The sequence below is a fragment of the Pyxicephalus adspersus genome, chromosome 5 (assembly GCF_032062135.1).
Source record: "Pyxicephalus adspersus chromosome 5, UCB_Pads_2.0, whole genome shotgun sequence".
Taxonomy (NCBI): Eukaryota; Metazoa; Chordata; class Amphibia; order Anura; family Pyxicephalidae; genus Pyxicephalus; species Pyxicephalus adspersus.
This window is the reverse complement of record NC_092862.1, coordinates 41463715-41490727: the sequence shown is the minus strand read 5'-3', so window position 1 is coordinate 41490727 and position 27013 is coordinate 41463715. Positions and strand designations below refer to the sequence as shown.

The window sequence follows — 27013 nt, the reverse complement described above, 5'->3', positions numbered from 1 at the left end:
CCATCATAGAGTTATCAGCAACATCAACAGCACCCTAATTTACCGCATATAATTGTTTTTATGAAGCCAAATTCACCCCTCTGTACTGGTGACCAAAGTCGCCAAGAAAAAGGGGCAAAAATAGTTCATCTATTGAGAGAGTCAACAAGTCAAAAAACACAGAAGAGACTGCTGAGTAAGGTATTATACAGACTGGGGGCAAATCCCAATCAGCAGCAGCTAGCACCACTGAGCATTGTATTAGGCAACTGGTGGCCATTCATCAATGATCCCCTAACTTCCTCTGTGATCCCTCAATTAGGCCAGACACTTGTAACTAAGTAGGCATAGGTCCAAACAAGGCCTCAATGCTAGTTACAGACTAGATCTTAAATGATATATTTTTATTCAGCTTATTGTTTTACTAGAAGACATGTTTAAGTGGTTAGCGTGCCATCTATTGACAATTCTGTTCTCAGTACAGCTTACATTATAAAGTTATTCTAGACAGACACAAACTTGTGTATATCGTTTAATTTTCCTCTAAATAATGGAAGGCTGTATATCTAAGTAATTTTTGTCTGAGGATCACACTATAAATGTCCCCTTAATATTTCTTTCCATAACCTTTGCCTTTTGCTTTCCACAGAAGATTGGATCACACAGCAAAAATGCATAGAAAATTCAGTTTACAGTACCTAGTCTGCCAACTGTTCCTCTTCTCAAAAGGAACACTTGTGTGCTTTAAAACTGAGAACATGCGCTCCACTACTAGGGGAACATCGTGCTTCTATGAGCAGTCATTGGAAACTGGATTTAAAGTAAACCTTTCATAAGAGAGGTGGGCGGCTATGGATAATTTGCCAGGGAAAGTTAGTTATCTGGTCATTTGGCTTTATAACTTTCAAAGTCCGTTATCAAGAAAGTGAAGTCAGAAACCCTTATCTGCTTACAGACCCAGGGTTAAGGCTATGTACACACGTGCAATAATTACACTTTGTTGACTTCAATTTTTAAGCTTATTTACACTAAAAAAGGTATGCTGATTCTGAAAGTGCAGTTAGTTTTCTATTACGTCAGGTTTTTTCTCTACCGATTATAATAACGGGATTACTGTAGCGTGGAGTTGTATAGGCTATTCATTTACACGCAAGACAGTGTAGTCAGAGGTTGTGCGCTGCTCTACGTAGTGAATAAGCAAAATTTATTTTTCTACTTACATACGTATTTCCTTTCTTTCAGATCATGTCTGGCTCTACTGTTTCTCGTCGTATGTGCCTAAACAATCCTGATTCCTTTTCTTATATCTGTGGCCGTTTCACCATTCCCAGTCAAAGCGCCAACATGAGCACATTTGTAGAGCAAGCCTATTTGGCATATTTCAAAAGTAAACTTGGTGATCAAGATAAGTCTTGGGCCCCTCATAAGGTGTGCAAACAGTGTGTGGAGGGTTTACGATGTGGACAAAGGGAACACGTGATAAGATGCCATTTGGTATATCTATGGTTTGACGAGAGCCAGGAGATCATTTCAGTAACTGTTACTTTTGTATAGTGAAAACTTCAGGATACAAGAAAAATAAAGGTAACAGAGAATACTAGTCAACATTCGGCTATATGCCCAAGTTATAACAAGCATTTAAAAATATTAACATTGCAAGATAAGTATGTGATACTGAAAAATACATTATGTTATATACAAAATATTGTATTTCATTCATGACTACAAACTATCAGTGTATGATATTACCCTAAATCAGCTATTACCAAAACAGTCATCACTTGTCCTTGGGGTCCTTATATTAGATTGTAAGCTCCTTTGGGACAAAGATGGATATGAATTGTTATGCCCATGCCCTAGCTTTGTGTACCATGCCAGTAGTACATCAGCCCAAGAAATAAAACAAATAGTAGACCACAAAGTTATTCTTAGTGAGATTTGTACATGTCAGCAGATATTTGTACAAGACAAGGAGATGATAACTGCTTTGTGTTTGTATGTACAATAAATACGTTATGGCAGTCTAGAAGAAAAGAAAAATGCTGTGCATAGTGACTCTGAGTTATAAATATGTTGCGTAACAAAGGAGTGAGTGAAAATATGTAGCAAGCCCTGTACATTAGCAATACCATCCCGTCTAATAACAGGATGCAGTCAAGTAATGAACACCTATTAAAAAGCATTAACTAATCAAACCAGTCTTAACAAGTTTTTAACAACCCACTCAGATCAACCCACAGATCAACTCACAGCTGTTCCAAATTTTATAACCAGCAGATCCATGAAAGAGATATTTAATCAATAGAGCATAGAGGTAAATGTATGAAGTGTTTTCTTGGAAAAAACATAAAGCAAACCTACTTCTGCTTCCCCTGGACCTTCCTGTGTGAAGGGTCAGTATGAAGGTGTAGCAGGCAGAATAGGGCCAGGTCAGCTTTCCATAGGACAAAATATGGAGGAGTAGGCTATTTTGGCTGTTGTAGCACAATTGAGGATTTGGGGGACTCACGATGCTCATGGGGAAGTCTGAGGATATATGCAGGGATTTCAATGTGCCTGAATTTTGTTCTGTGACCAGGTTAGCAGACTTTCAAAAATATTGCACTTCTGAACAGAAGGGTTCAACTGCAGTCAAATATAAAAAATACACAAATGTATGTACAGTACTGAATCATTAATTTTTTTTTTTTTTAATTCTTTTAAATTCTTTTTTATTTTTTAAATTTTAAATGGTAAGCTGCAGTGGAATGCACATGCAGTTAGTAGGAGAAAACACTGTGACAATAATAAGCTCATCGGTCTGCTACTTCCTCTACTTTCTGGTCACTGGCCAGGAGATCTGCACGTGTTATTTAAGCAAAACATCTCCCCCATCTCTCTGATCAGACAAAGTCTTGAGATAGAAGTCGAGTAAAGGTCAGGAGTGAACGCAAAGAATTAGAAATCCTTTATCAAATAAAATAGCCATCTTCTAGGTTCTGTGTATTTAGCAGTTAGCTTGAAGGTTCAGTTTTTAATCCAGCAGTGGAAGCTTCCATACTTGGTTATTAAAGGATGCCTTTAGGCAAATAAGAATCCTAGGTATGCAGGTGTCTAAATGGATGATGATTTAAAGCTTAACTACTGAATCACCAAATATTGATTAAATACAAGAAACGTGTATTCCTAAGTCTTTTTTTGCTTTATTTCCATGTTTGTACAGTAATTCAGCATGAATCTTAGCACAGAAGCTTCCTGTAAAAAGCCTGGTCACTGCTGATCCCCTGTGGTTCACTGCAGGCATGATGATATAATTGCTACTCCTAAAAGAAGATAACTTGGTTTGCAAAAGTGACTGGTGCACATAAAGTGGTTTTAGCCTTCAGGGCAGGTAAAGAATATATGTACCAGTATAAAAGGGTTTGTGCCTGGAAATCAGCTTTAGGAGATTATCCACATCAGATAACAAAGGACATATACTAGTTTACAGAAACACAATTGAAGAAAATATGTATGTTCCAGATTACTTCTGCATCCTTCGATGAAGAGAAGCTTTACATAAGCTTGCATTCTAATTTCCAGAAATATTACTAGTGAAAGGACACTGTGGGAGGCACCATAACTCAGAACGAATTTATGAGCCAGGATCTTAATTTGCTACACATTCCTTTAATAAACTGAACCTCAGGAAACCACAGCTGAAATGATATCTGTGTTCTGTTTAAACAAATACATGTAAAACCTGTCCTGAGAACTAAAACACAGGCACCCAGACATGCCTGCTCCAACACTTATGAATCTTCCCGTGTACCTTAGCAACACTATGAACTCCATATACAAATCCCAAGTCAAATTCCGCTACATCCACCAGCAAAGTGAGCCTCTCTAGGGTAATATATAGAGTCATGTACTATGGCTCGGTACATGCTTCAAAAATAGAAGCGGCTTTCACAAACTAAGCACCTGGAATATACTCGGTGATGGCTTCTATTAGCCCATGAGCCTTATTTAGCTTTAATAGCTTGATTAGGTAAACCATAATAGAAATATATTTAATATCTACCCACTTTCAGTCCTATTCCAGGTATGCATATGTGTTTCTGCTCAATGGTCGTCTCATTGGTCATGCATAATATCCAAGAAAGTAGCAGTAGCATTAGCCTTTATTCCTCTTTAATGGTAGGTTTGCTTAAAAATGAAGTTTAAGATTTTGGTGATATTACATGTATTCTATAAATATACACACGCTATTGTTACATTGCTGTAATTGACATATATTCATTTAGGTTAGAGTATAAAACAATTCTCTTGTGATAATGATGTGATTTAATTCTCCCAAGCCAGGTTTTCCCACACAGGGAGCTCAAACAGTGATAATAATGAAAAATGGCGCACAATGGAGAAGCCTCGATATTTTGCCACACACCGCTAGCGGCAGGAAATGTCTAAGCATTTCAAATGTCATTACTGCATGTTACATAAAACATTTCACAGCGTTCTAAAACAAAATAGATTACTGGCTGTTCAGACATAGGAACTGTGTAAGACGTGGACTTATACAATTAGGTGAAACAATTATTTTTTATGTTGGAATGTTTGTGGAATATTTTTATAGAGGTTTTCAATAGGAAAATTAAAAATCATAAGGTGTGGGTCCACTTTGAGCTACCAAAACAGATCTGATCCAATAAACCTGGGCTCCATAAGAAGTCTGAAGGTGTCTTGTGGTATCCTACACTAACACCTTACCACAAATTCTTGAAGTTACACAATGGCCCTGCTGGCTTGCAGTTATGCCCATAGTGCATCCTGCTGTAATCCCCTTTGCAGATAAACAATGTATATAATCCCAGCCTTCCACTAGATTTAAATGTTTTGGAACTCATGATACATTGGACCAAGCCAACTTACTCCATGGACAGGGGTCAGCATGGATACTGGCAATAGACTGTGGCTACAGAAAGCTGCAATTGAAACTTTGATACAATGCGTGTTTTGACACCTTCCTTTTGTTCATGACCAGCAAATTCTTCGGTAATTTGTGCTACAGTACCTTTTATGAGCCCATGACCCTATCACAAGTTCACCAGTTGTCATTGCTTGTATTATGTTTGATCGGTATAATCACCGTACATCAGAAACATTCAAGACATTTTTGCATTTTGGGAGATGCTCTGACCCAGCCATCTAGCTATCACAATTTTGTCCTCATTATTGTTATTCAAATCCCTACACTTATATTTCCTGCTACCAACACCATCACCTTCAAGAACCAATTGTTGACTTGGCTGATTGATACATAATGTTGCAAAGAGAAATGGATATACAGAATGGGATTTATGTACACAAGCAAAAATATTCAATCTTTTTTTATTCCTAAAAATTCTAGGGAATTAATATTTCAAATATTAGGTAGGAGCTGATAAGTCAAGTAGTCTTGGAAACTGTAAAGGAAGTGTTTGCCTGTTAGTTATACTTTCTACTGAGACCTACTGAATACTTCATTTAATGATCTATCCCTACCTAGGAGTATGATAGTAAACTATTGGTAAATGTAGGAACTAAATGCATTTTAACTTTGGGTCCCTGTTCTCTCCATCCTGGAACAGTATCAATTTGTGTGAAATATTTATATATTGGACTATGTCTGGCATGGGGCATCCATAACAACACGGGAATAAGTAAAGATGATTGCATTAATAAACAGTGATGTTCATTTATCGAGCATAAGCTTAAATTATTATGATACCTTTTAAAGTCTTGGCATTCAAAAAACATTCTCATTATGCTTGGTCCATAAATAATTTAAACAATTACATAAAGCAATTGCTATACTGCCTATTATATTTTCTCTTAAAATATTGCATATTAATGCATCTACATGGCTGGTCCCCGTTTGGCTGCAAGGCTAATACAAGATGTTTGCCCCCAGGGTATTCAGGTAACAAAAGTACAGAAACATTTTGCTATTAGAACATGACATACCTCCATAGTGTACAGGGATTTCGATCTTTGGGCCTATGACATAGTGCCCCTCTTCCAAACTGTGAGCTGTGATTGTAGTCCACTGCCGGCATGAGTGTATCAAGAGATAATCATTCTCCCAGAGACCTTCAATGTTCTCACCTAGAAAAATACAATTACACATTACACACACTCTTTAAAGCTAAAGAACATTACAACTCCTAACAAAATGTAATCAAGAAAACGTGTACAATACAAAAAGTGAATTCAGAGTCAGCTAAATCAAATCTATTACACTAACTAGGTTATCGATAGGTAAAGGAGGATGTCCTGCTCAGTACCACGTCCTTACCTTGTGGCACAGTGTGTTAATAGACTGTAGAGTAAAATTATATTGAGAGTTGTATTACATGGTTGGGGGTGCAAAATGTGCAAGTGATAATGAACTACAGAGTTTGAATAGGCCTCATAGAATCCAAAGAAATGCTAATTATTTTTATTATTAATAAACAGGATTTATATAGCGCCAATATATTATGCAACGTTGTACATTAAATAGAAGTTGGTTGCACATGACAGACACATGACAGACAGATACAGACAGTGACACACACAATTGCATTTGCTTTACTGTTCAGAAGCTTTATTGCAAAAATTATTTAGAAGTATATTTTGAATGGATTGATAATGCACCTAAAAACTGACCAGGACAATGGTTTTTTAAGAAACCATATAAAAAAGGAACACATAGCTCCAATCTGTGCAGTGCAGCAGGCTGAAATGATGGTGGTTGAGGTGCGTTTGCTAGTTGAATTAGGATGCCATTCAAAACTCGTCGAACTCTCATTATAGATGATTTAAAAGTAAAATAAATTTCATTTTATTGTTCTAAATGTTTTAGGTTGTTTTTACTTCCAATGAATTACATTAAAGAAGATCTGTTCTGATTTTCTTCCAATAAATGCCAGGAACTAGTAGTGTAACAGGGTTAATGACAGTGGGATAACATGAAAACTGCATGAATTGTGTGAGAACAGGGGTTGGGGGAATGTTGTAGGACACCACAAGGTTGGTGCTGGAGTAAAAACCTGAATGAGATAAGTCCTACCTTAGCAAAACATGACTGGCCAGTAAAGGAGATCTAAGGCTAAAAATAGGAAGGTGAAGCTATTGAAGCAATTACAGTTTTACAGTTTTTACTTGCAAGACAGCTGCTAAACTAAATATGCCCCAAAAGAAGTGCCTGTGGTTCCTCCCACCAAACATGTCACTATTGAGAGATCATTGGGAGGAACTATAAAATGCTGCTGGGGACCAGGAGATCTACATTCCCTGAAGTGTCAGAATTTAAAGATTTCAGCCAGAAGTTTCTCTGCATTAGACTGGAGTGGAGTTTGTTTGCAGGAGAAGTAATATTTTTCCATACAAGTACAGCTTTTATGTGTACTTTTAGTTTGATGGCAGAATTGCTTTGCAAAAGGTTATCATGCAACAAAGGGCAATGATCACGATGAAGCAAAAGAACACAATGATCTGCTTGATATATTTAAGTCTACACCTGCAATAGTGTTATGCGAAACCAGAAAAAAGGACGTTGATATTACAAAAAGAATCTGTCCTTTCATGAGTACTGGTCACTACTGCTGATTACAGGATGCCGATATGGAATGCTGATAATTATTCTCAAATGATGATGCTTTAACCGATCATTGGACAAAGTCCTGGATTTTCTGTGTTGTAAAGCATCAGCAACATTGTAAACAACAACAGAGTGCTGTTATCTGAGTATGTGTAAAGCAATGTTCAATAAAATCATATTAAAACAACACCGGAACCCAAGTGTGCTAAATCAGGGTCAAGGCTTCAGGAAGGGATCAGGCATTAACCTAATAAACATTAAACATAATAGTTTACATATGAACCAGACATTGCTGCACAGGACTACGGATCCTCATGTATTAACTACAGTATGGTTCTTAACTCTTTATTGCATAGGGTTATGATGATCTTATGTACAATTTGCAAACATAGAGCCATATTTTCCATGGACCTTGTTTCGATTACAAACCAATAAAATGAATAGTTTTTCAACCCAACCGATACAAAAATCATATTTTGGTTTGACCAGCTTTAAGCTAATTTTAACACATTCAAACTGGTTAAATATAATAAACACAAAAAACTGTTGCAAAGCCTAGTGACCTGCAATTTTGTAAATTGACAAACAACATGAATGTCAAACAATTGTTAAAAAAACTGTGTAATAATTTGTATATAAACAGAAATTGCTGCATAAAATGACTCGATGGACAATCTTAATGGTAAACTGGCTGGAAACACTGGGTCATCCCTTGCTGCTTTCCATAAAACAGAGCTTACAGTTGAATATAATTATTAAGAAAATGTGCGTAATGTAAATGTTTTCAACATGTGTTTATCAGCCAACTGTGTCAACAAACTGAAAATACTGGGTAGCTAATATTTCAATATCCCAACATATCTTACAGGAGCAAATCCTCTGACAGGCAAATTCTCTGCCTCTGGTGATTAACTTACAAATTCTACATCTACATTCTGATCTGATCATTCTACATCTACATTCTGATCTGCATCATACAATACCAAAAATATTGAAAAGCAAATACCTAAAACACATAGTAAAGTTTACATAATCCTTTACCTTAAAGCTGAACTCCAGCCTAACCTCCAGTCTTTTGCACAATTGTACCGCACTCTCCTGTACTGAAATTGCTTTACACAATGCATTGGGAGATAAAGAAAGTCAGATCCTGTCATTTTCTGCTTCCAGCAACATTTAACCATTTCCTCCCTAGATAGGCTGTCCCTAGCCCAACCTTATTTATTTATGTATTTCAGTTATTTCAGGAAGCACATCATCACATGTGGATTTTACTTTGAGCAATCTGCATGCAAATGCAATCTGCCTATGAATGCCTACTCCTCCAGAGCAACATCTAAAAATCAGGATATTTTGATATTTGCATCCCAAGAGTCCATTAATTGTATCAGGGCTGTTTTCAGGAAGCTATGAACAGCAACCTACTTGTTTCCCCCTCAAGCCATGATCTGCCTGCATTGTTTAAAGAAGCATACGGCCCTATTGATAACATTGTTGGGTCTGAAATAGGTTTTGTAAGGAAAAAGGAAAAGTGTTATCTTAAAATTTCACTACTATGTTGATGAGGGGGAAAGGAGCAACCAGGAAAGGTGAAAAGTAAGCAGTGGAATTTCAAAACATGTGAAAAAATACTGCAAAGTAGCGTGGGCTAATAAACACTTGTGCTGCGACCTCTGCTATCTTCAAGCCCTATGCTGGCTAGAAACAGAAATAATTACAGCCCATAGCAGAGGTCCCAGCATTTTAAATTCTAGGAAAAGTCAGATGCTAGTGGTGTGCAGCCAGCAAAACACACCAATAAACAGATTTTTTTTTTTATATATTACCTAAAACCATGGTACTCTATACTACCAAATCTTCACTCACAGTCTGAGCGAAATGGACACTCCATTTGGCTTTCCAGTTATGGGGCCGTATTAGGATCCTTAAGATATGTCTGCAGTACTGTCAGTGCAATGGACCATAAGGGACTGGCTGGCCCTAGTCATATCCAGAGATTGAGTAGTGGTCCCTTGCATCCGAAAAGAGCACTGCCAAGGGACCTGGGTGAAAGAGTAAAAAGATAAATATTTTGTTTCACAAAGAAATGGAAAACAATTGTTCTGGATGTGTTAAGGGGAAAAGAAATTTTTTTTATCAGGAGAGAAACATCTCATCGAACATGCAGATCTACAAAATTCATTACAGCTAGAGTTAGGCAGATATAAGTAAAAGAAAATAAATATAGAAATAAATAAAACAAAGCACAGTAGGATCTGATGCAGCCAACAATTAGGATGGCTATTATGGTACTATTTGCTGCACTTCAAGCAAAATACATGTATACGATTCCTCTTCTCTAGATTTTTAGCCCACTATGCAGAAAAGTCTAGCCAATTTCACAGACAAGTCATCAATTAGGTCTCCAATTTCTCTTTTCTCTTTAGAGTCAGAATCAATAATTTGCCTTTGTGGGTGACCTTTAATGCTGAAAGCAGAGAGGTGCTGCTAAGACTAAAAAGATTTTCCTCTTAGATCATCCTACCAATCTGTGTATGGGCTCCTTGCAGGACTAGAAATAAGTTTAAAGTTGTGGATAAATGTAAATATTACATATCTTCTTGCAGCATAATTCTACTGGTTATACTCCACTTGAGATTCACATTTTAAAATGAAACCTGGTGTCCCAGAAAGAAGTACTTTGTGAACAAAAAATGCAATTTGGCAATGCGAAAGCATACTGATTCATGTGAGCTATGAATTTTAATAAAGAAGGTAATTCTGCGGCCCTATGGATAAAAAATACTTATTCCATAGAACGGTTTAAAATTAAGTTGCTAGATATCTAAATGAATGTATATTTCTGACTTCAATAACCTAAAATAATGTGGGCTGCTATGGCTATTTCAATCTATTTATTCATAAACTGGCATCATCTCCAATAGAATTGAAAAAAAGCAGCAAATATTAGTAGGTTGTTAATCAAAATGCAGTAATAAGAAATATATACCATGAGTCCTACCTGTAAATGTGTATTAAATAAAGGGGTATGGTGTAGAAGTGTTGCACACAAGTGAGACACTGTGCTTTGCTAGATGAAGAGGAAAACATGATGACAAGAATCAAATTAAAACACATGAACCCTTATGTGCAATAGAAGGTTTCAAGGATTGGAGAGTGACACACAGTGTGATGTAATTCCAAGGAACGGCAGCAGCTAATGAGAAGTTCTGGATATGGAAACATTGGAAGTACATAAAGTAAAAGAGAGGAAAAGTACAAAGTAGATGCAGCATTTGCGGAGGTATCCGGAAACTGAAAAGGAAATATATAGAAGGGCCCGGCTGTAGAGATCTTTGCAGATTAGATTCTGAAGTATGAACTGAATAATTGTTGTCAGTGTAGGGAATGACCGAGGAAAAGTATTTGAGGAGTGGGAACAGTAGATGAGTCAAGCAGCAGATTAAAGTAGGACTGGAGCAGTGCCAGTCTGTTGGTTGGTATACTACAGAAGGGAGTGTTACAATAGTTCAGTCAAGGATATGAAGAGCATGCACTAGCAATGGTTGTATAATACCTGAAGAAGGGAGGGATGTGGAGGGGAGATACAAATAACTGGAGATGAGGAAATGTGACATTTTAACAAGAGAACAGAATGAAGTACTACCTATAGGTAACAAGCTCAGGAGATGGGTTATTAGAGCATTCTAAAAAAATACTTATTTTAGGCAGGGGCGTTAAGTAAGGTGAAGGAAGAATGGTGTACCATAATTTACATATTATCTTTGCACAGAGCTCAAATGCTTTGAATAGTTAAAGCAGAAGTAAAGTTCCACTTTTAAAAGTCCATGATCAGGCAAGTCATTATTGCAAAAAGGGACAATGTCCTTTCTGCAAAATCCCTCCTACCTGCCTGATTGCTCTGGTTATCTCACAAAAAAGCTGAGCTGTACATGTTCAGTAGCCATTTGCCAAGTTTAAAAAAGTTTTCTTCCTGGTAAAGAAAGTGTGTGGAAATTAAGTAACAGGCTCATTAAATAATATCCTGCAACACAAGGCACAAAGTGTAGATCACAACCACTAATCATATGTATTTGCACTTCAGCACATACTTTATACTTTTTCAGCCTATATTACAGACTGAAGGCTTAATTCTAGTTTGAAATGATACTAAACATGCGAGTGAGTCATCTAATCCCCACCTAGATGCAGACTGTGCAACAAAGCAAAGCACTGCTGAGTGAAAATAGGCCATACAGTTTTGTTTAGTTACCGCAAAATGAAATCAGGCCCTTAGAAACCGCAGTTGAAAAAGGTCAGCCAATGCGCAGTAACAACCTACACACAAATCAAACTTACCGCAACAAAGGAAACCATTTGCAATATGCAGTCTTTGGATAAAAAGTGTCATTATAGGTAAATCTACATTTGAAATCCATTTAAGTTAGGGTTCTTTGTGCTTTATAATATTGTTATTTTATTGCTGTAAAGGTGATTATGTTGTATGTCTGCGTTAAATTGTAGTTTGCCATGGAACACAATTGTAGGCAGAACACCATGCACAGTCAATATACAGACGCTGTACTCCCATGTCCTTAAAGTGAATCCAACAGTAAAAATGTCTCTTTACCTACCTAGGGGCCATGAAAAGACATAGCGGGACATTTCTACCATTAATGCTGGCTAACCAATAGCAACCTTATGTGTAAATATTTGAGTATTATTGTATAGTAAATGTTACAACAATTGTGGGATTTATAAATAAAAAATAGAAATCACTATCGGAATATGTGGAATAAATTTCCAACACCTACAAGTGCTAAAAATTGACTAGAATAAAAGTTTGCATGGTCTTGTGTGACTTTTAGGATGTATAGTTTTTTCTGCAGGACCCTATTGAAGCTGCCTCTAAAAGAGAAGTGCTCTTGGTATCAACACTGATCACAGTTTTAAAGTAGGAACATTGAAACAGCAGTTTCTCTATTTACCACTAAGAATTGCACTCATAGTTAGGAGTGTAAAACATAACCCTATGACAAACACACCCTACCAGTATAGTACATGTAAGTTGTATACTTTGAGAGAAGTCAGTGAAAAGAAGTCTGGGTTCACAAGACACAATCGCAGGTCTGGTATAGCGAGGCAGAAGGTAAACACATGCGGCACAGTTTTACTCCAAAAGCATCATGGGACCCAATGCAATTGGAAAAAAAAAAAAATGTAAAATATAAAATAATTAACAAATACCAGATGAAGAGAACATTTGTAAATGTTGCTACATGTATGTGTGTCAATCTCATTTTATATTTCAGGTAAAACAAAGAACCTGGTTTCTTTAGGCAAGTGCGGCTTTTTTTTTTTCTAAAGTGCTTAGATTTGGAACATTGCAAACAAACACTTTCAGTGACTAAAATGTGCTTTTCAAAATCAGGAACAACTTTATTTGTAATGACTCCTTAAAGTATGGATAGTTAGGTACCAAAAAATAAAACAATAATTAAAAAAAAAAAGAAATGGAAATGATCAAGCATTTGTGCTGTTGGTCAGTGTGCAGTGGTGAAAGAGGGAAGAAGAATATTGTCAGGTTTTCATTGCAGGGTCTCTATCTGGGAGGCTTGCTGTTACTTTCTGTTATGAGGATTGTTGTCACTGGGGCAGAAAGGAGGGGCGATTTGAAATGTAATGTTTGGCACTACAACAAAGAGTGGAGGAAATATCTCACAATGGGGGTATTTGTTCTGGTAGTAGTTGTCATAGGTGGGAGTTCCATCCAAAGATAAGGAACTTTCCAAAAAAACTAAAAGAAAAGTTTGTCTTCCAATCCTCTTTAAATTTCTTTCTACTGGAAAAACTTCTCAGACTACAACAGCCAATAAGGAAGCACTATCTGCTTCCAGTACAAGGAACATTTCACAACAAGGAAAGTGCAGTAGCACATGTCATCCAAGGCTGCTATCATGAGTGGAACAAAAGCTTTTGATGTCTGCGACAGGAAATCAGCCAAGTGAATCAGCAGCCGCCAATTAAATTACCACTTACAGAGCTATATTGTAATAAAGCCATTTTATTTAGCTAAATGTTTCTACTGCCCGAGCTAAAAAAAATATAGCTATGAAATGTTCCTGTGAAGATATTTCTGTAGCACGCAGCAATACATCCCATGACACAAAGACAAAGAGAATCATTTAAAAATCCTTGTACAAAGAAAAGAAAATACTTCTTTGGACCAGGTGATATTCAAGCTAAAGCTGGACTCATTACCATTTGAACATATTACAAAGCATGGCATGTTTAAAAATAAATAAAAGATTAAAAAGAAAGGATACCAATAAACGGTTCTTGATGCAATATTCACCTCCTCTCCAGAGATGTGCCCACAGGGAGACATCTCCTAGGTCTACTGACTCTTCTCTTTCAGGTTGAATGTTGCTAGGTATTCTTTAATATAAAAGGAATGTGGATGCACTGGGGGGGATACTGAAGTTCCATGTTGGTAAAAGAGAGTATGCATCTGTTTTCTCCAAGTAATCAGTTACCGTATTTATTTTTACTTTCTCGGGTACATTGTAGAACAACAGGCATATTCTGACAGGCTGAAGTGACCAAACATTTTTTATTTTTGTTTTTAAAGCCCACACCAAGCCACAGAATTTGACAATTAGTACAATGTTACACTAACACTCTGACACTTCTGAGTCAGACATATTGCATTCAGTAGCAGCCTTGTCCAGACATATTCTCTAATCTTCTATGCAATATGGATCTCTAAAAGAATGCTTGAGATGAGGGGTTAATTAGCTACGCCAACATTGTGCACTTCAGGAGGATAATAGAAAGCTGCACTTGAGAAAATAAGAGTGATTTTAGGACATTACCAAACAAACACTCCGATTGGCTTTAGTTTGCTTGACTGGTTGACTGGTTTAGAGAACAGCAGCTCAGACACAAACCAAGCAGTGCACATCAGGGCTCAGTAACTTCAAATGGATAAAAGTAAGTTGCTGGTAAGTCACATTGTAAGAATGTAAAGCAGCACCACAAAAGTGACTTCTTGCAGTCTGAGATTATGTAAATATTCTGCTGCAGACAGGAGTAGGAATTTCATCAGTCTCCCCTCTCCCAATGGTCAGACTGCAATGTTGTAACTTTGTGGTATGATGAGAAGCTGCAGCAGGGAGCTGATCTACGTAAAATGATATTCAGTGTTAACCCAGAAATTATTTTAAGCTGGGTGGGAAGAAATTGTGAGTGGCAGCTAACTCATTAGTTACCACCCAAAAACAGTCGGGTGGTTACTGAAAAGTGCTGGGTGGTCAGCCAGGCAAAGAGGGGCTAGGGAGAACATTGATATGATACATAGACAAGCAGCAGAGCTACCGGGTCTTTTCACTTTCCAGACCTTTCCAAGGACAATTTGGTTACCATATAGAATCAATGGTTATGTATGTAGACCAATGTTGTATTGTTCAATTTAAAATGCAACTCAAAAAAACGGCAATGAGTTTTCAGATTGTGTTTGCACAGTTTTGTATCTTTTGATTCAGCAAATCATGCTGACATAAGTTTTCACAACAAGCAAAGCAGGTCAGACGCAGCCTTTTTGTATTCAAATGTGTGTATTTGAGCAGCAACGCATTAGAAATCAAAAGATTTTCTATTAGAATGTAAAAGATTAAACTTTTTTACCAGTTTGTCTGCTCTTTCATAATATTTTTATGCTGTAAACTAACAACACAACTTTTCATGGCAAACTTCCCCAAAATAGATGGACATTTGTGGAGAAACTATGAAATGCTGTGTAATAAAAACATTATTAAATATACAGTTGGGTTGACTTTAAAAAGACATGAACATTTGGATGGCAGCATTAATCAGCTCTGTGATTAGACAGTAGATGTATTCTGTTCTCTGGAACCGCTGCAAAGCAATTCCTCATTAGACAATTAGAGCCAGTGTGTATTTACAAATGACAGTTTTCTATGCAATTTATATTTACAGCACATTCTCTTCAGAGAACTCATTTCATTTTGGTAATTGCCAATAAATTAACTAGCATTTCTTCTGGCTTGTTTTCCATTATTTGATAGTTCTAGGTAATTTCAAATGACTAACAAATTAATGTTATAAAGTGGCACTATTATACCAATAAAATCAACTATCAGTTATGAATAAAGCTCATGGAGAAGAATCTGAAATGCAATGTTTATATACTTTCAGAGGCATTTTAAATACAAGGAAAACATTACAGTCAAATTCTATTGCTGCAAAAATCTTATTGGCTATGGTCCACATTTCTCCTTTATTGAAGTCCAACTCCATTTATTTAAGCCGTGGATAGAAAAGGGAAGATTTGAACTTAAATCTAGCACCCCACTGTGTTCCATTCCCCTTTCTTTTTGTCTTTTTAAACAAAACAAAAAAAAAGAAGTGCTAAGGAATCACCAGGACCAAGACATAGACCACAAAAAACCATGACAAAAGTTTTTAGCTTTGTATCTGTTTTCAGGTAAAAGATTTTCTCCCATTTCAGAACTGTGGTTATCCTTTTTCTCCTATAAGAGGAAAAATTCTGACCAGTAGAATACATGGCAGGAAGTAACCCCTAGCCCCCAATGGGGACACTGAGAGCTATAACAGTTATAATTACCTGACAGAGGTACTAAACCTTCATCAAGCTGGCAAAAATAATAATAATACTAAAACTATAGATTTCAGTTTTGCATATACCACTACATACATAGGACATAGGTTAGGATTGTCCAACTTCACCCCTATAGCCTAAGGATCCACATATGGGCCAGGATTTTCAATAAATAAAATAATATTTGGTCTTTTTGTGAAATTTAAAGTGAGAATTAGTAAAATTGTAGAGATCTTGACTCCCAAGGAATGGAGTTGGACACCACAGTAATAGGTACTAAATAAAATATATTGTTACACAACACACATATTGTTCATGAAGCCCTTAGTAAAACTCCTAGAAGTACAAAATTGCTCCAAAAGAAAACCTGACTGTAGGATTTCCAAACACAACATAACTTAAGGACATTGTGTATGAGCAAGATTACTGACAAAGTTTACACTTGGAAAGAACAGAATGACACTAGCTTCTGGTGAATCAGGGTCAGAGTCACACCCTACTTGAAATTATCAAAATAAATAGACTATTATAAAGTGACGCTGTGACTAAGCTAGGGACATTCACTTACATATTCATAACAAGCACTTTATTGGCTTTACAACAAGCCTTTACTGGCATTAGGAGCTGCAGGCCACTATAAGGTTCATTCTTTCAGCAGCTTAGTTTTCCATGTTTGCCCCTTCCAGCAACAATTTTGAATTTGGCTACTGATTGACGTTTTGTACCTCTTCATTAATTATTTTTTTTTTAATGAATATGCATATACTAATTGTAAGATTTTTATAATCATTCAGTGCAACAACATCTAACAAGGCCCACTAAAACCTTCCAATACATACCTTCCAATCTATATGGTTAAAGCAGAGCAGGTACTTATCGGGAGCAGAGAATAGTGGAAAAGTGGAGAACTTCAGTGCCTCCAGTATCATATTGAGAATAAATTGCTTTACAGTCCCTGCAGCTACAGGGCTTTTCCTCAGACTGTAAACAACTTCTTTCAACAAAATATTTGTAATATACTTTAAACATTACCCAATATTTTCCTGAATAAATATTTAAAAATACAATATTTTTTTAAAACCTAAATCATAAAAAAGTGTTTTGTTAAAAAATCTTCTCAAACTTAAGATAAAAAACTAATATTATTGTACCAACTGAAAAACTCACTTGTCTGTTTTGAAATGTTGAACATTTTCTTGAACAATTGAATAATGTGGAGGTTACTTTTATTCAAAAGATAAAACTAAAATACAGTACATAACACATCTCATATTGGGTTCGTAGAAGAAGAATATACCGCAGACTAAAGCATGAGCCTTATTTCTTGAGAATGACTTCCCTTTAGATATAATTTCTATACCTGCATATTAGAACTGCAATTCTTGAATGACTGCTCACGACACTTGACCAGTAACACTCAAGGCTGTACAGAGATAAAAGCAGTAGTGTACCTCATCATAGTAGGACATTCTTGAGCCGGGGGTAATTGAATACCTTCTAAATAGTAGTGGTGTCGGTTACAGTTCTACTCTGACAGCACACATTGATTATCGGACATGGAAGCTAAAATTTAACTTCAAGAAAACATGATATGATTGTCAGTGATAACATTTACCCATTTCCCAGCAAGAACTACAATAAACATCTCTACTAATACTAATAAGAAACAATATAGTAAAATGATTATTGTGCACGGTTACTCCTTTTAACGGATAAAAACACTTTTTAAATGACCTTACTACACATTCAGGTCTCCTCAGCAGCAACCTTCAAAATACAAATACATAACTGGATGAGAGTGCATGAGCGGTGTGCAGGGCCAGAAGATCTTTCCCATCCATAAAAGCTGTGCATAAATGTTTGTGTCTGGTGTCCACACTAGGCTATAAAGGAAGATGGTCATTGCTTCGTAAGGTGTCTTACATCCAATATGTTTATCAGGAGGCAGAGCATGAGAAAAGAGGATCACTGCTCCAGCCAGATGAAGTGTCTGGCTCAGACTATGGGCAAGACTTATTGAAGCTCTCCAAGACTGGAGAGTGGTGGACTTTCAGTGGTGAAGCTGGGTGATCCAGCAAACCTGGAATGGATCTGGAGCAGAACTGATAACATTTGCTAACAAATAGCAAATCCAGGTTTGCTGGATCAGCCAGCTTCACCACTAAAAGTATATCCTCTCCAGTCTTGGAGAGCTTAAATAAACCGGGATCTAAAAGAAATGTTACATGAGTCAAATGCAAATTATTCAAGTAAGCCGGCAAATTTACATTAAGAAAGTTATCTCTCAAAATAACCTAATATTTGCATAAATATTGTTAAATAATTATGTTGCTGAAAAGCTTTTCCAACCTGGCAAGTTATGTCAGTGCAAAAAGAAATGAGAAGGTGGCTGCCTTCCCCATTCCTGGCTCAGAAATATGACTTGGACAGAAGTTGGGGCCCTATATACAACATGAACTTGACGTTTGAAGGGCTTCAAAAGAAACATTTAACTTGATCAGTTTAGGATTTACTTTTAATATTTCATACAAACAATACTTGGGTAAAAACACAGTAAACATCCAAATACACCAGCTTTTAATCACAAGCAACTGGCAACACAAGGGGCCCAAAGTAGCAATATAAACAGAAGTTAAGGGTTTGGCAGATTCATTTTAAAGTGGTCATTCAGCCAACACTTGGCAGAGGTTCTTGTCTTCCCTTACTTTAGTAAATATAATTATGTGTAGGTTTTAGAGATTTTTTTACACTTTCTTTCTAATGAACCCATTGTCACCAAGACAGGACGTTTAAGGAAAATCTCTCTAATGAAGCTCCAGATAGAAGTAAAAAACATCTGGATGGCCATACAGTTTGACAGAGGTGAAACAGAGAAATTAGAGAATAATCCTACAAATCTGGAATGTAAAAACTGAAACAGCAAGTCTACAAAATCACCATGCAACATTTTAAATTACTCATATTACAAAAAACTCAAAATATGTGCACTAAGGGAAATGAATGAGAACTCCTCCTAGGATATTATAGTAAGTATGAGCATAACGTGTTTCACATGTGATAGTGACCCTATTATATTGATTCCATAACGAGGATCCTAAGAGACAAAGAACAGGAAACAGATATATTATAACATTTTCCTGGAACAGCTCTCCACATTCACTATGAAAAATCAATGCTTGTCAGGGGACAACAGTTAAATCTATTTTCCTTCACGTGGCCCACACAACTATAATCTTATTTTTATCACTATGCCAGTATGGGAAACAGGATAATAATGCAAGTACTAATATAAATACAATGTGAATGGCATATCTACATTACAAATATAATTGTCAATGTTCTATATAATAATATATTGTAGATATGAAAAGTTTTATCATACTATATTGATGCAATAGGTAAAATTGATTATCATGTCACACCTTAAGCTTACCGATAACTGTTAACCTAGTGGTAAATCCTTTCAATAGACAAACGGAATAACTTTCTTTATGACCTAGAGCAAAATCTACAATCAAATTATATAGGTACAGAAGCTGAAGATACCATAGAGCTCTCTTACAACTGAGAAGAGTTAGGATTTCATATAAATATAGTATTACAACAGATCTTGTAAGAATATACTGTTAGCATTGGTGTAAAGCTTTGCACAATAATGCCTTGTTTTTTATTAGGAATTATGGTGCTGGTTATTCTAGTAGTACAATTGTCCAAATCTGATAGTCATAATAAATATAATTATCTTTTGTTTATTTTATAACAAGGCATTAAGATAAGAACTATTGCCAAAGTCAAGCCTAATAGTATCCAGTGCTTTAAGAATGGAACCTACAGGCATGAAAGCTTAGCTACAAATTGGATAAAAGTGCAGTAACCAATGAGAATCCATTGAACTGCAATCAGACAGACATGAAGTTTTCCAATAGATGGACAGGAGTTATTGAATTTCGGATTAACACTCATAACTTTGTATGTAACATATTAAATGCAGCAGTGGACAGAAAAACGGTGACAGGTAAAGTCCAGCAACCCATATCAACCAATCACTTTTTTTTTTACTATACTCACAGAAATCTGAGATATTAAACCTGAGCTGAATTGGTTTTCACATTCGCTTTACTAAATACAAGCCATACTGGGGCTTAGATAGGAAAAGTGAATTTTTGGACCTTGTTTGATGAAAGAATCTACACTGACAGTTGTCTAAGACATATTTGCTACCGATCGCATAGCATGTTTGAAAAAATGGGTTTTGAGTGTTCTATTAAATGAGTAGAAAGTAGGAGCAAGCCGAATAGGACGAGGAAGACCATTCCAGAGAATTGGGGCAGCTCTAGAAAAGTCCTGTAGCCGTGCGTGTGAAGAGGTTATGAGTAAGTCAGTAGTAGTTCATTGGACAAGCAGAGAGAGCGGCTAGCATATTTCATACTGGACAAGTAATCATTATGGACTATTTTTACCAGCTTGTTGTGCTAATCAAGTACAGCAATTACCAACTTTTATACTGTATATTTTTCTGGACCTGTGAAATAACAAAACCAGGCTCAGCCAGGCAACTCCAATTTGCAGAAGTCATCCAGCAAATGCAAAATGAATATCTCCAATGAGCAATTCATAGAGGTTATCCATGTAACAGATATGTGGTGAAACCTGTGAACTAGACATAATCATTTTGAAATATTTGTGTATATAGAAGTGTAAGCACCTCTTGCCACCCTACTCAGTTAATGTCATTTACCAGTCTCGCATCATCAACATGAAGGCTCTGGTAGTGGGCCCAAGCTTGACTTTAACAAGAAAAAGCCCTTCCTTGATACATTTTTACCTTTTTAAACAAGTTTGCGAAATATTTAACATAAGTCTCCACCTTTTTTTTTTAGAAATAACCCTATACAAGTATACACATAAGATTTTTTTTTGGGGTGGGAGGGTACAGCTTCTTTTGCAAATTCTTTAAAGTGTTTTTTGCTGTATGTACAAAACAAAACCAATTTAACTAAATTTAATCAGTCAAAATAATTACTAAGATTAGTCAACCTTACCGCAAATAACAGGAAGCCAATTATAGCAGTGTTGCAAGGATTTTAGGAAATCCTAACACAAACTGTATACACTTGCCATGATTTAAAATTGTTTGGCAGTTACACAAACCATGACTTTCCCAAGAGCCAGATATAAGGATCATATGGGCACTTTTCTGCCATGTTTTTATGTGTTTCTGCCCAGGTAAGAAAATAAATTTGTTACTTTTTTCTGTTGGGTTGGTGCTTATTACACTTTGTTGTAAAATGTTTGTAATGGCAGATTGATCAGTAATAGATGCAAGAAAATCTGGCAAATACAATGCATATTAGTAAAACAATCCAATAAACTGTGAAATCATATTTCTGTTACATGAAGTCTCAAATTTAAATGGCCACGGAGGTCATCTACAAAGTAAAGGTTAACACAGTTAAATTGTTACATGATGATGTCATCCAATGAGAGAGGAAATATAATTGCTTACATATTTCGGAGCACAAACTCCCACTTGCCTGCGTCACTTTATAAATCACTTTGAAAGATTCAGTATGCTTTTTCAGCTAAATGTTGAACTCTTTGCATACGTGTTTAGCTAATAGTTTAGTGCAGAGGTGTAGGGGAGACAAAGTCAGGCTGTCATTACATATAGCTTGCTCATGTTTCTAGTATATAGAGTATCCATGAGTTGGAGATATATTTAACTGGAAAAGTTCTTAGTATGATTATATGCATACCTCCCAGCTATCCCTGATTTGTAGGGATCATCCCTCTTTTAGATCCAAAATCAAACACCTTAGTTGTGGGTGGACATTAATACATCTTTATTAAAAAAAAAAAAAAAGTCTTAACTAAAAAAACGTTGTTTGTTTTTTTGCACTAATCCTATTTGTAGCCTTTGAACTATTTCATTTCATTTTAAACTGCTAATATCAAGGAAAAGTAGTTGTGAAAAAAGCAGCTGTCACTTTAACAAAATGAAGAGTGTAATTGGGGTGTAGTGGGGTGTCATTTGTTATATTTTAAGCTAAAAAGTGTCCCTTTTCCCGATCTCAAAAGAATGGGAGGTATGTCACATGGTTAAATATCATAATATATCATAAATATGAGCAAGAGAAGGATGAATTACATGACAGCCAAAGCCCATTCCCTACACAATAGGGCCCCATAGTGCTAGTTCTATCACTGCCCATTTATGTACAGAACATTCTGATATTTAACTAGGATCACTAAGTAAATATGTTAAAAGTAAAATACAGCACAAATTCTTCTAAGCATATATCTGTAAGTGCTTAGTTTGAATACTGTGAATCAGACAACCAATATCAAGAATTATCAGAGACTCCAGCAGAAATGTTTTTCATCGGTCACACTTGTGTGATAATTTCCCAGACAGTGTCCAAGATGTCTAAAGGAAAGATCATCTGCACAATGCCAGGAGGAAGGAAGCCTTTGCAATAGAAAAAACGGAGGTCATTCAAATCAGATTATGAAACTGGGGTGATGGTGGTGCTGGTGAGGTTATTGGGAGGCAAGAAGGAAATATACACCATCTCTAAAAATAAAAATCAATCAAGACAATTTTTTTTTGTAGCGATGAATAGAGTGGGGAATGGATAAAACTTTTTTGTTTTTTTTTTTACTACTATTTGGGGGGATAGTCCCTCACTTACAGCCCTGAAATAAACAGTTTCACCTTACAAGAGGTGAGGGAAACTACAACACAGCAATAACGAGTTTACCGAGGTTTCAGTCTTTCCTAGCTATGCTAAAAGAGATTCTTCCTTGGATCAGAAATATGAAGAAGCGCTCTCTAAAGGGGCTGATGCAGGTAACAAGAATTAACATACAGCAAGATATCAGTTACTACAATGGACCACAGCAGAGAAATGTATTACAGCCCTGAAGGTTGTGGATCATATTTTAGGTTTGACTGATACAAGATCTTACAGAGAAATAATACTTTTCTTTGAAGCTCCCAAGCAGAAGAAACTAATATCCAGAATAAAGCTGCATAACCCTTCTATGGTTTAATATTTGTTTTACACTGGTCAGACTAGCAAATCTCAAACATAATGAGTTTAGATGACAAAGAAAGTCTACCATCCAGGTACACTACAGTGAAATTTTAACGCTCCCTTTCTCTAGGAAAAAAGAAACTCCTACTTTGCCCACGCTGGGCAAAGCAACAGCAATAAGTTCATTGGAAGCCCAACCAGCTGATTATGTGCCTGATCACCTTCTGAAAATATTGAGAGCAATACTGGGACCAATTCTGATTTTAAATTGGTTGTCACCTGGCTTCTTGGGATGCCAACCTAAATCAAGTAGGAGTGTCAGAGTAAAGTCAGAATGTCTGATCTTCATACTTGAAGATGTGAAGCCACAGGATCAGTTTTGGAGCTAAAGAAGTACTATTTCCAGAAGCAGCAATAAGCAACAGTAGCTTCCATACTTTATCATCTAACATGCAGCAATTGTTTTCAACCACACTGGGAAATCAATGTAAATGATAAGCATAGCTGTCACCCTTTTATGCGTTATTACTTTTTAATCCCAAGAATATTACTGAACCTCTTGGCTAAGCAAAGGGTTGCATAGCAAGCTTATCCTTTTTGTTTCTGGAACAGATTATATATTTTATAAATGTGTTTTAGGTTAAGTCGATGATTTATATTAATTTGTTGCAAGTCGTTTCTCTTGGAATGAAAAGGAGAGTACAGAAGACTCTGAAAAGCCAGTTATGAGATATTTGTAGTGAATTTTATCTGCACGTGGTTGTCTATTTACAAGGCACAACGGGTCTAAAATGGGACCCCTGGAATCATCAAAATGACACACATAATGTTTAGTATATGTAATGACTGAAAAAATAGAAAATAGGGAATGTGAAGACATCCTACAGGTTTGCTTGCTGACTGGAAAGTGGAGGAATGCTGAAGAAGCCAGTACGGGACTGAGGACATGTTATATAAAAGGCTAATGGAAATCACTTTAATTACCCCTTTACAATTCGGGTCTGAGTGCCACACAGAAGTACCAAAAAAATTGTGAATGTAAGTGGCAACAGGGCAGAGGTTAGCACTCTGGCCTTTGCAGCGCTGGGTCCCACGTTTGAATCTCAGCCAGGACACTATCTGCATTTGCAGGTTCTCCCCGTGCTTGCATGGGTTTCCTCCCACATTACAAAAACATGCAGTTATGTTAATTGTCTTCCCCCTAAAATTGACCTTAGACTGTAATAAAGACATATGACTTAGGTAGGTACATTAGATTGTGAGCCCCTTTGAGGGACAGCTAGTGAGATGACTATGGACTTTGTACAGCGCTGTGTAATATGTCAGAGCTATATAAATACCGTGTAATAATAATGAATTGGTACAAATTGAATCTACTAAACTGAAACAAAATGATCCTGTTTATTTAAAATTATATTTTTCATGTTTTATACAAACAAGATTATGGTCCCTGTAAAGTTAACCTCTACTAAAAGCAATATTTAGGCTCCATTGCTAACCTCAGTCTACAAAAGGCTAATTTAGGCTTCTATGCGGTCTAGGTCTCTGGTTTCAATCCAGCATTAGGTAAATTAGCAGGTAATATCCTTCCTGTAGTACAGGTACATTACAAACCTGTAGGTAAAATTGTATTATTAAAGAAAAGAACAGGAAGCTAATACCATAAGCAGTATTCACCTTCCTGCAGAAATATTTATTTTGGCGCTCTCAAGAGTCTCCTGCAGTTGGTGCAATTATGTAGTCTAGACATCAGAAAGATCACCTTGCCTGATACAACATTAAAATGTCTCATTCTTGGGCTACCCATCATCTGAGCCCATCAATGTCATCTGTGCAGGTGTGTGCTGTGCTTATGCAGAGACTTGAACAAAGTGTCAATTTTCAAACCCAAGTCAGAAAGTTCTAGATGGCACTGGTGCTGGTTCTGTAGAAATGGCCACAAGCTGGATTCTTTTTCTGCTACTTTTTGTATCTTCTCTGCACACTTTCTGTCTTAGTCTGGGTCTACACGGACATTTTTAAAAACGCATGTAAACGATCCTTCTGCATTTATATACACTTTAATTAGCGTTTTAAAGCTTGCCTCTAAAACGCTGGAAAACGTATATGCTGCGGTTTCCTGCATTTTTAACGCGTTTACCTTCAAGTGCTTATAAACGCAGGAAAACGCCCCATTGAAATCAATGGTAGCTTACCCATGTTTACTTTTGTTTTCCCGCATTAACCCTGCGTTTTAATTTTTTTAAACGTTGCAAGCAGCGTTATAGATAACACTCATAAACGTGCCTCAAGGAAACGTTCTGGTGTAGATTAGCCTATTGCAATGCATGGGAATTTTAAACATGGGCTTATAAAGCCTCAGGGTTAAACGCTGGGGAAAATGTCTGTGTAGACTAAGCCTTAGTGACAACTTCAAACTACAAAGTCTAGGCCATAAAGCTCCCAGTGGGGGTTTTAAGGGAACTGGTGACAGTTTAGTAACAATGCACCAATTATAAAGGACTAATGCTAATTGTAGACAAGACATGCTTATTGAGATGTTTATGGCTGTCCTAAAGGCTTTATTCAGAGGGTGGGAAAAGTGACACCAAGCTGCTGACATTTCACTTCCTGGGTTCTTTAAGGTTACAAACAAATGGTTTTAATCAGCGTTATATAACATACATCAATAAAAATAGGGTCACTGGCTATTTCCTGATCATGTATGTATATATTGCTGTGTATTACACTTATTATAACTAAGTCTAATACCTTATTTCTGGCCATTCCATTGATCATACAGATCAAAAGCAGTCTTAGTATCTTCTACAGTTTGCACACAACAGAAGGCTACAATGCGTTTCCTCTCCATAATATGACAACATATAACCAACCAAAAAATATTTTAAATAAACAGATTTACATCTGATTTTTGCTTGGAATAGTTTTACACAACATAACATCTATAACATTGATCTCATGGAGGGCCAGCATCCCAAACGAAACACAAAAACAAACATAAAGGGGAACATATATGATGCAAATAAGTGCCAATAGAAACAAAAATCAGGGTGCCAGGTTCACAAAGCCTGTGGGTATATTTGTGACCCCTGCAATCCTGGGCAGCTCACAAATAGTCTGCCCAATCTTCAAGACACAATCAAGTAGTGGTCAGGTAAAGGATCTGTTGTAGGTAAATGAGTCTCATTGTTCTGATTTGGCATTCTCCAGCCATGAGACACAATTAGTTTTACAATAAAGGTGAGAATGGGGGTATAATATTGTCCCTGTGCCCCCAATAGTGACAGATAGTACAACCATTCTTACTATTAGATGTATCACCTTGCTCCATAGTGACCCTGGTTCCACCATTTATTATAAATGACCATTATGAGTGATTACAAAGCAATGTCTGGGGGTCTCTTAATGATGTCTAGGCTAATGTAAACCCACTTTTACTTAGCTAAATCCGTGGTCACATGAAGCTGTGCTCTTCCTTTCTCTGAATGGAGCAGACGATATTAGTGACCGGCACCTCTGGGGATCAGAGGAGGACGCAGATATAAGTACATCTTCCTTTACAATAATTGATGCTGGTTGGGATGGAAGGTTGGGCTGGTCCTGTGATTTTGTCACCAGCAGTGGATATGTTTTTGTGACATGGTGTAAATACATTGTGAGGCAATAACCAGCATGGAAATCTTCAGAATTGTTCCAGGGGCTCAAAGTGCTGAAGGCAGGAACCCCATGGGAAGGGCATCAATGCCTCCAAGGTCCCCTTACCTGTGTTTTCACTTACCGCCCATGGTGATCTGG

General features: G+C 36.6%; 1 protein-coding gene across 1 annotated transcript in view; it reads right to left on the bottom strand.

The window, feature by feature from the left end:
* Positions 1-27013, bottom strand: part of GAREM1 (GRB2 associated regulator of MAPK1 subtype 1) — a 91077-nt gene that overhangs the window by 62915 nt on the left and 1149 nt on the right. The window contains exon 2 of the mRNA XM_072411274.1: positions 5944-6084. Coding sequence (XP_072267375.1) covers positions 5944-6084 — 141 coding nt within the window. The remainder of the gene's footprint in view (positions 1-5943; positions 6085-27013) is intronic.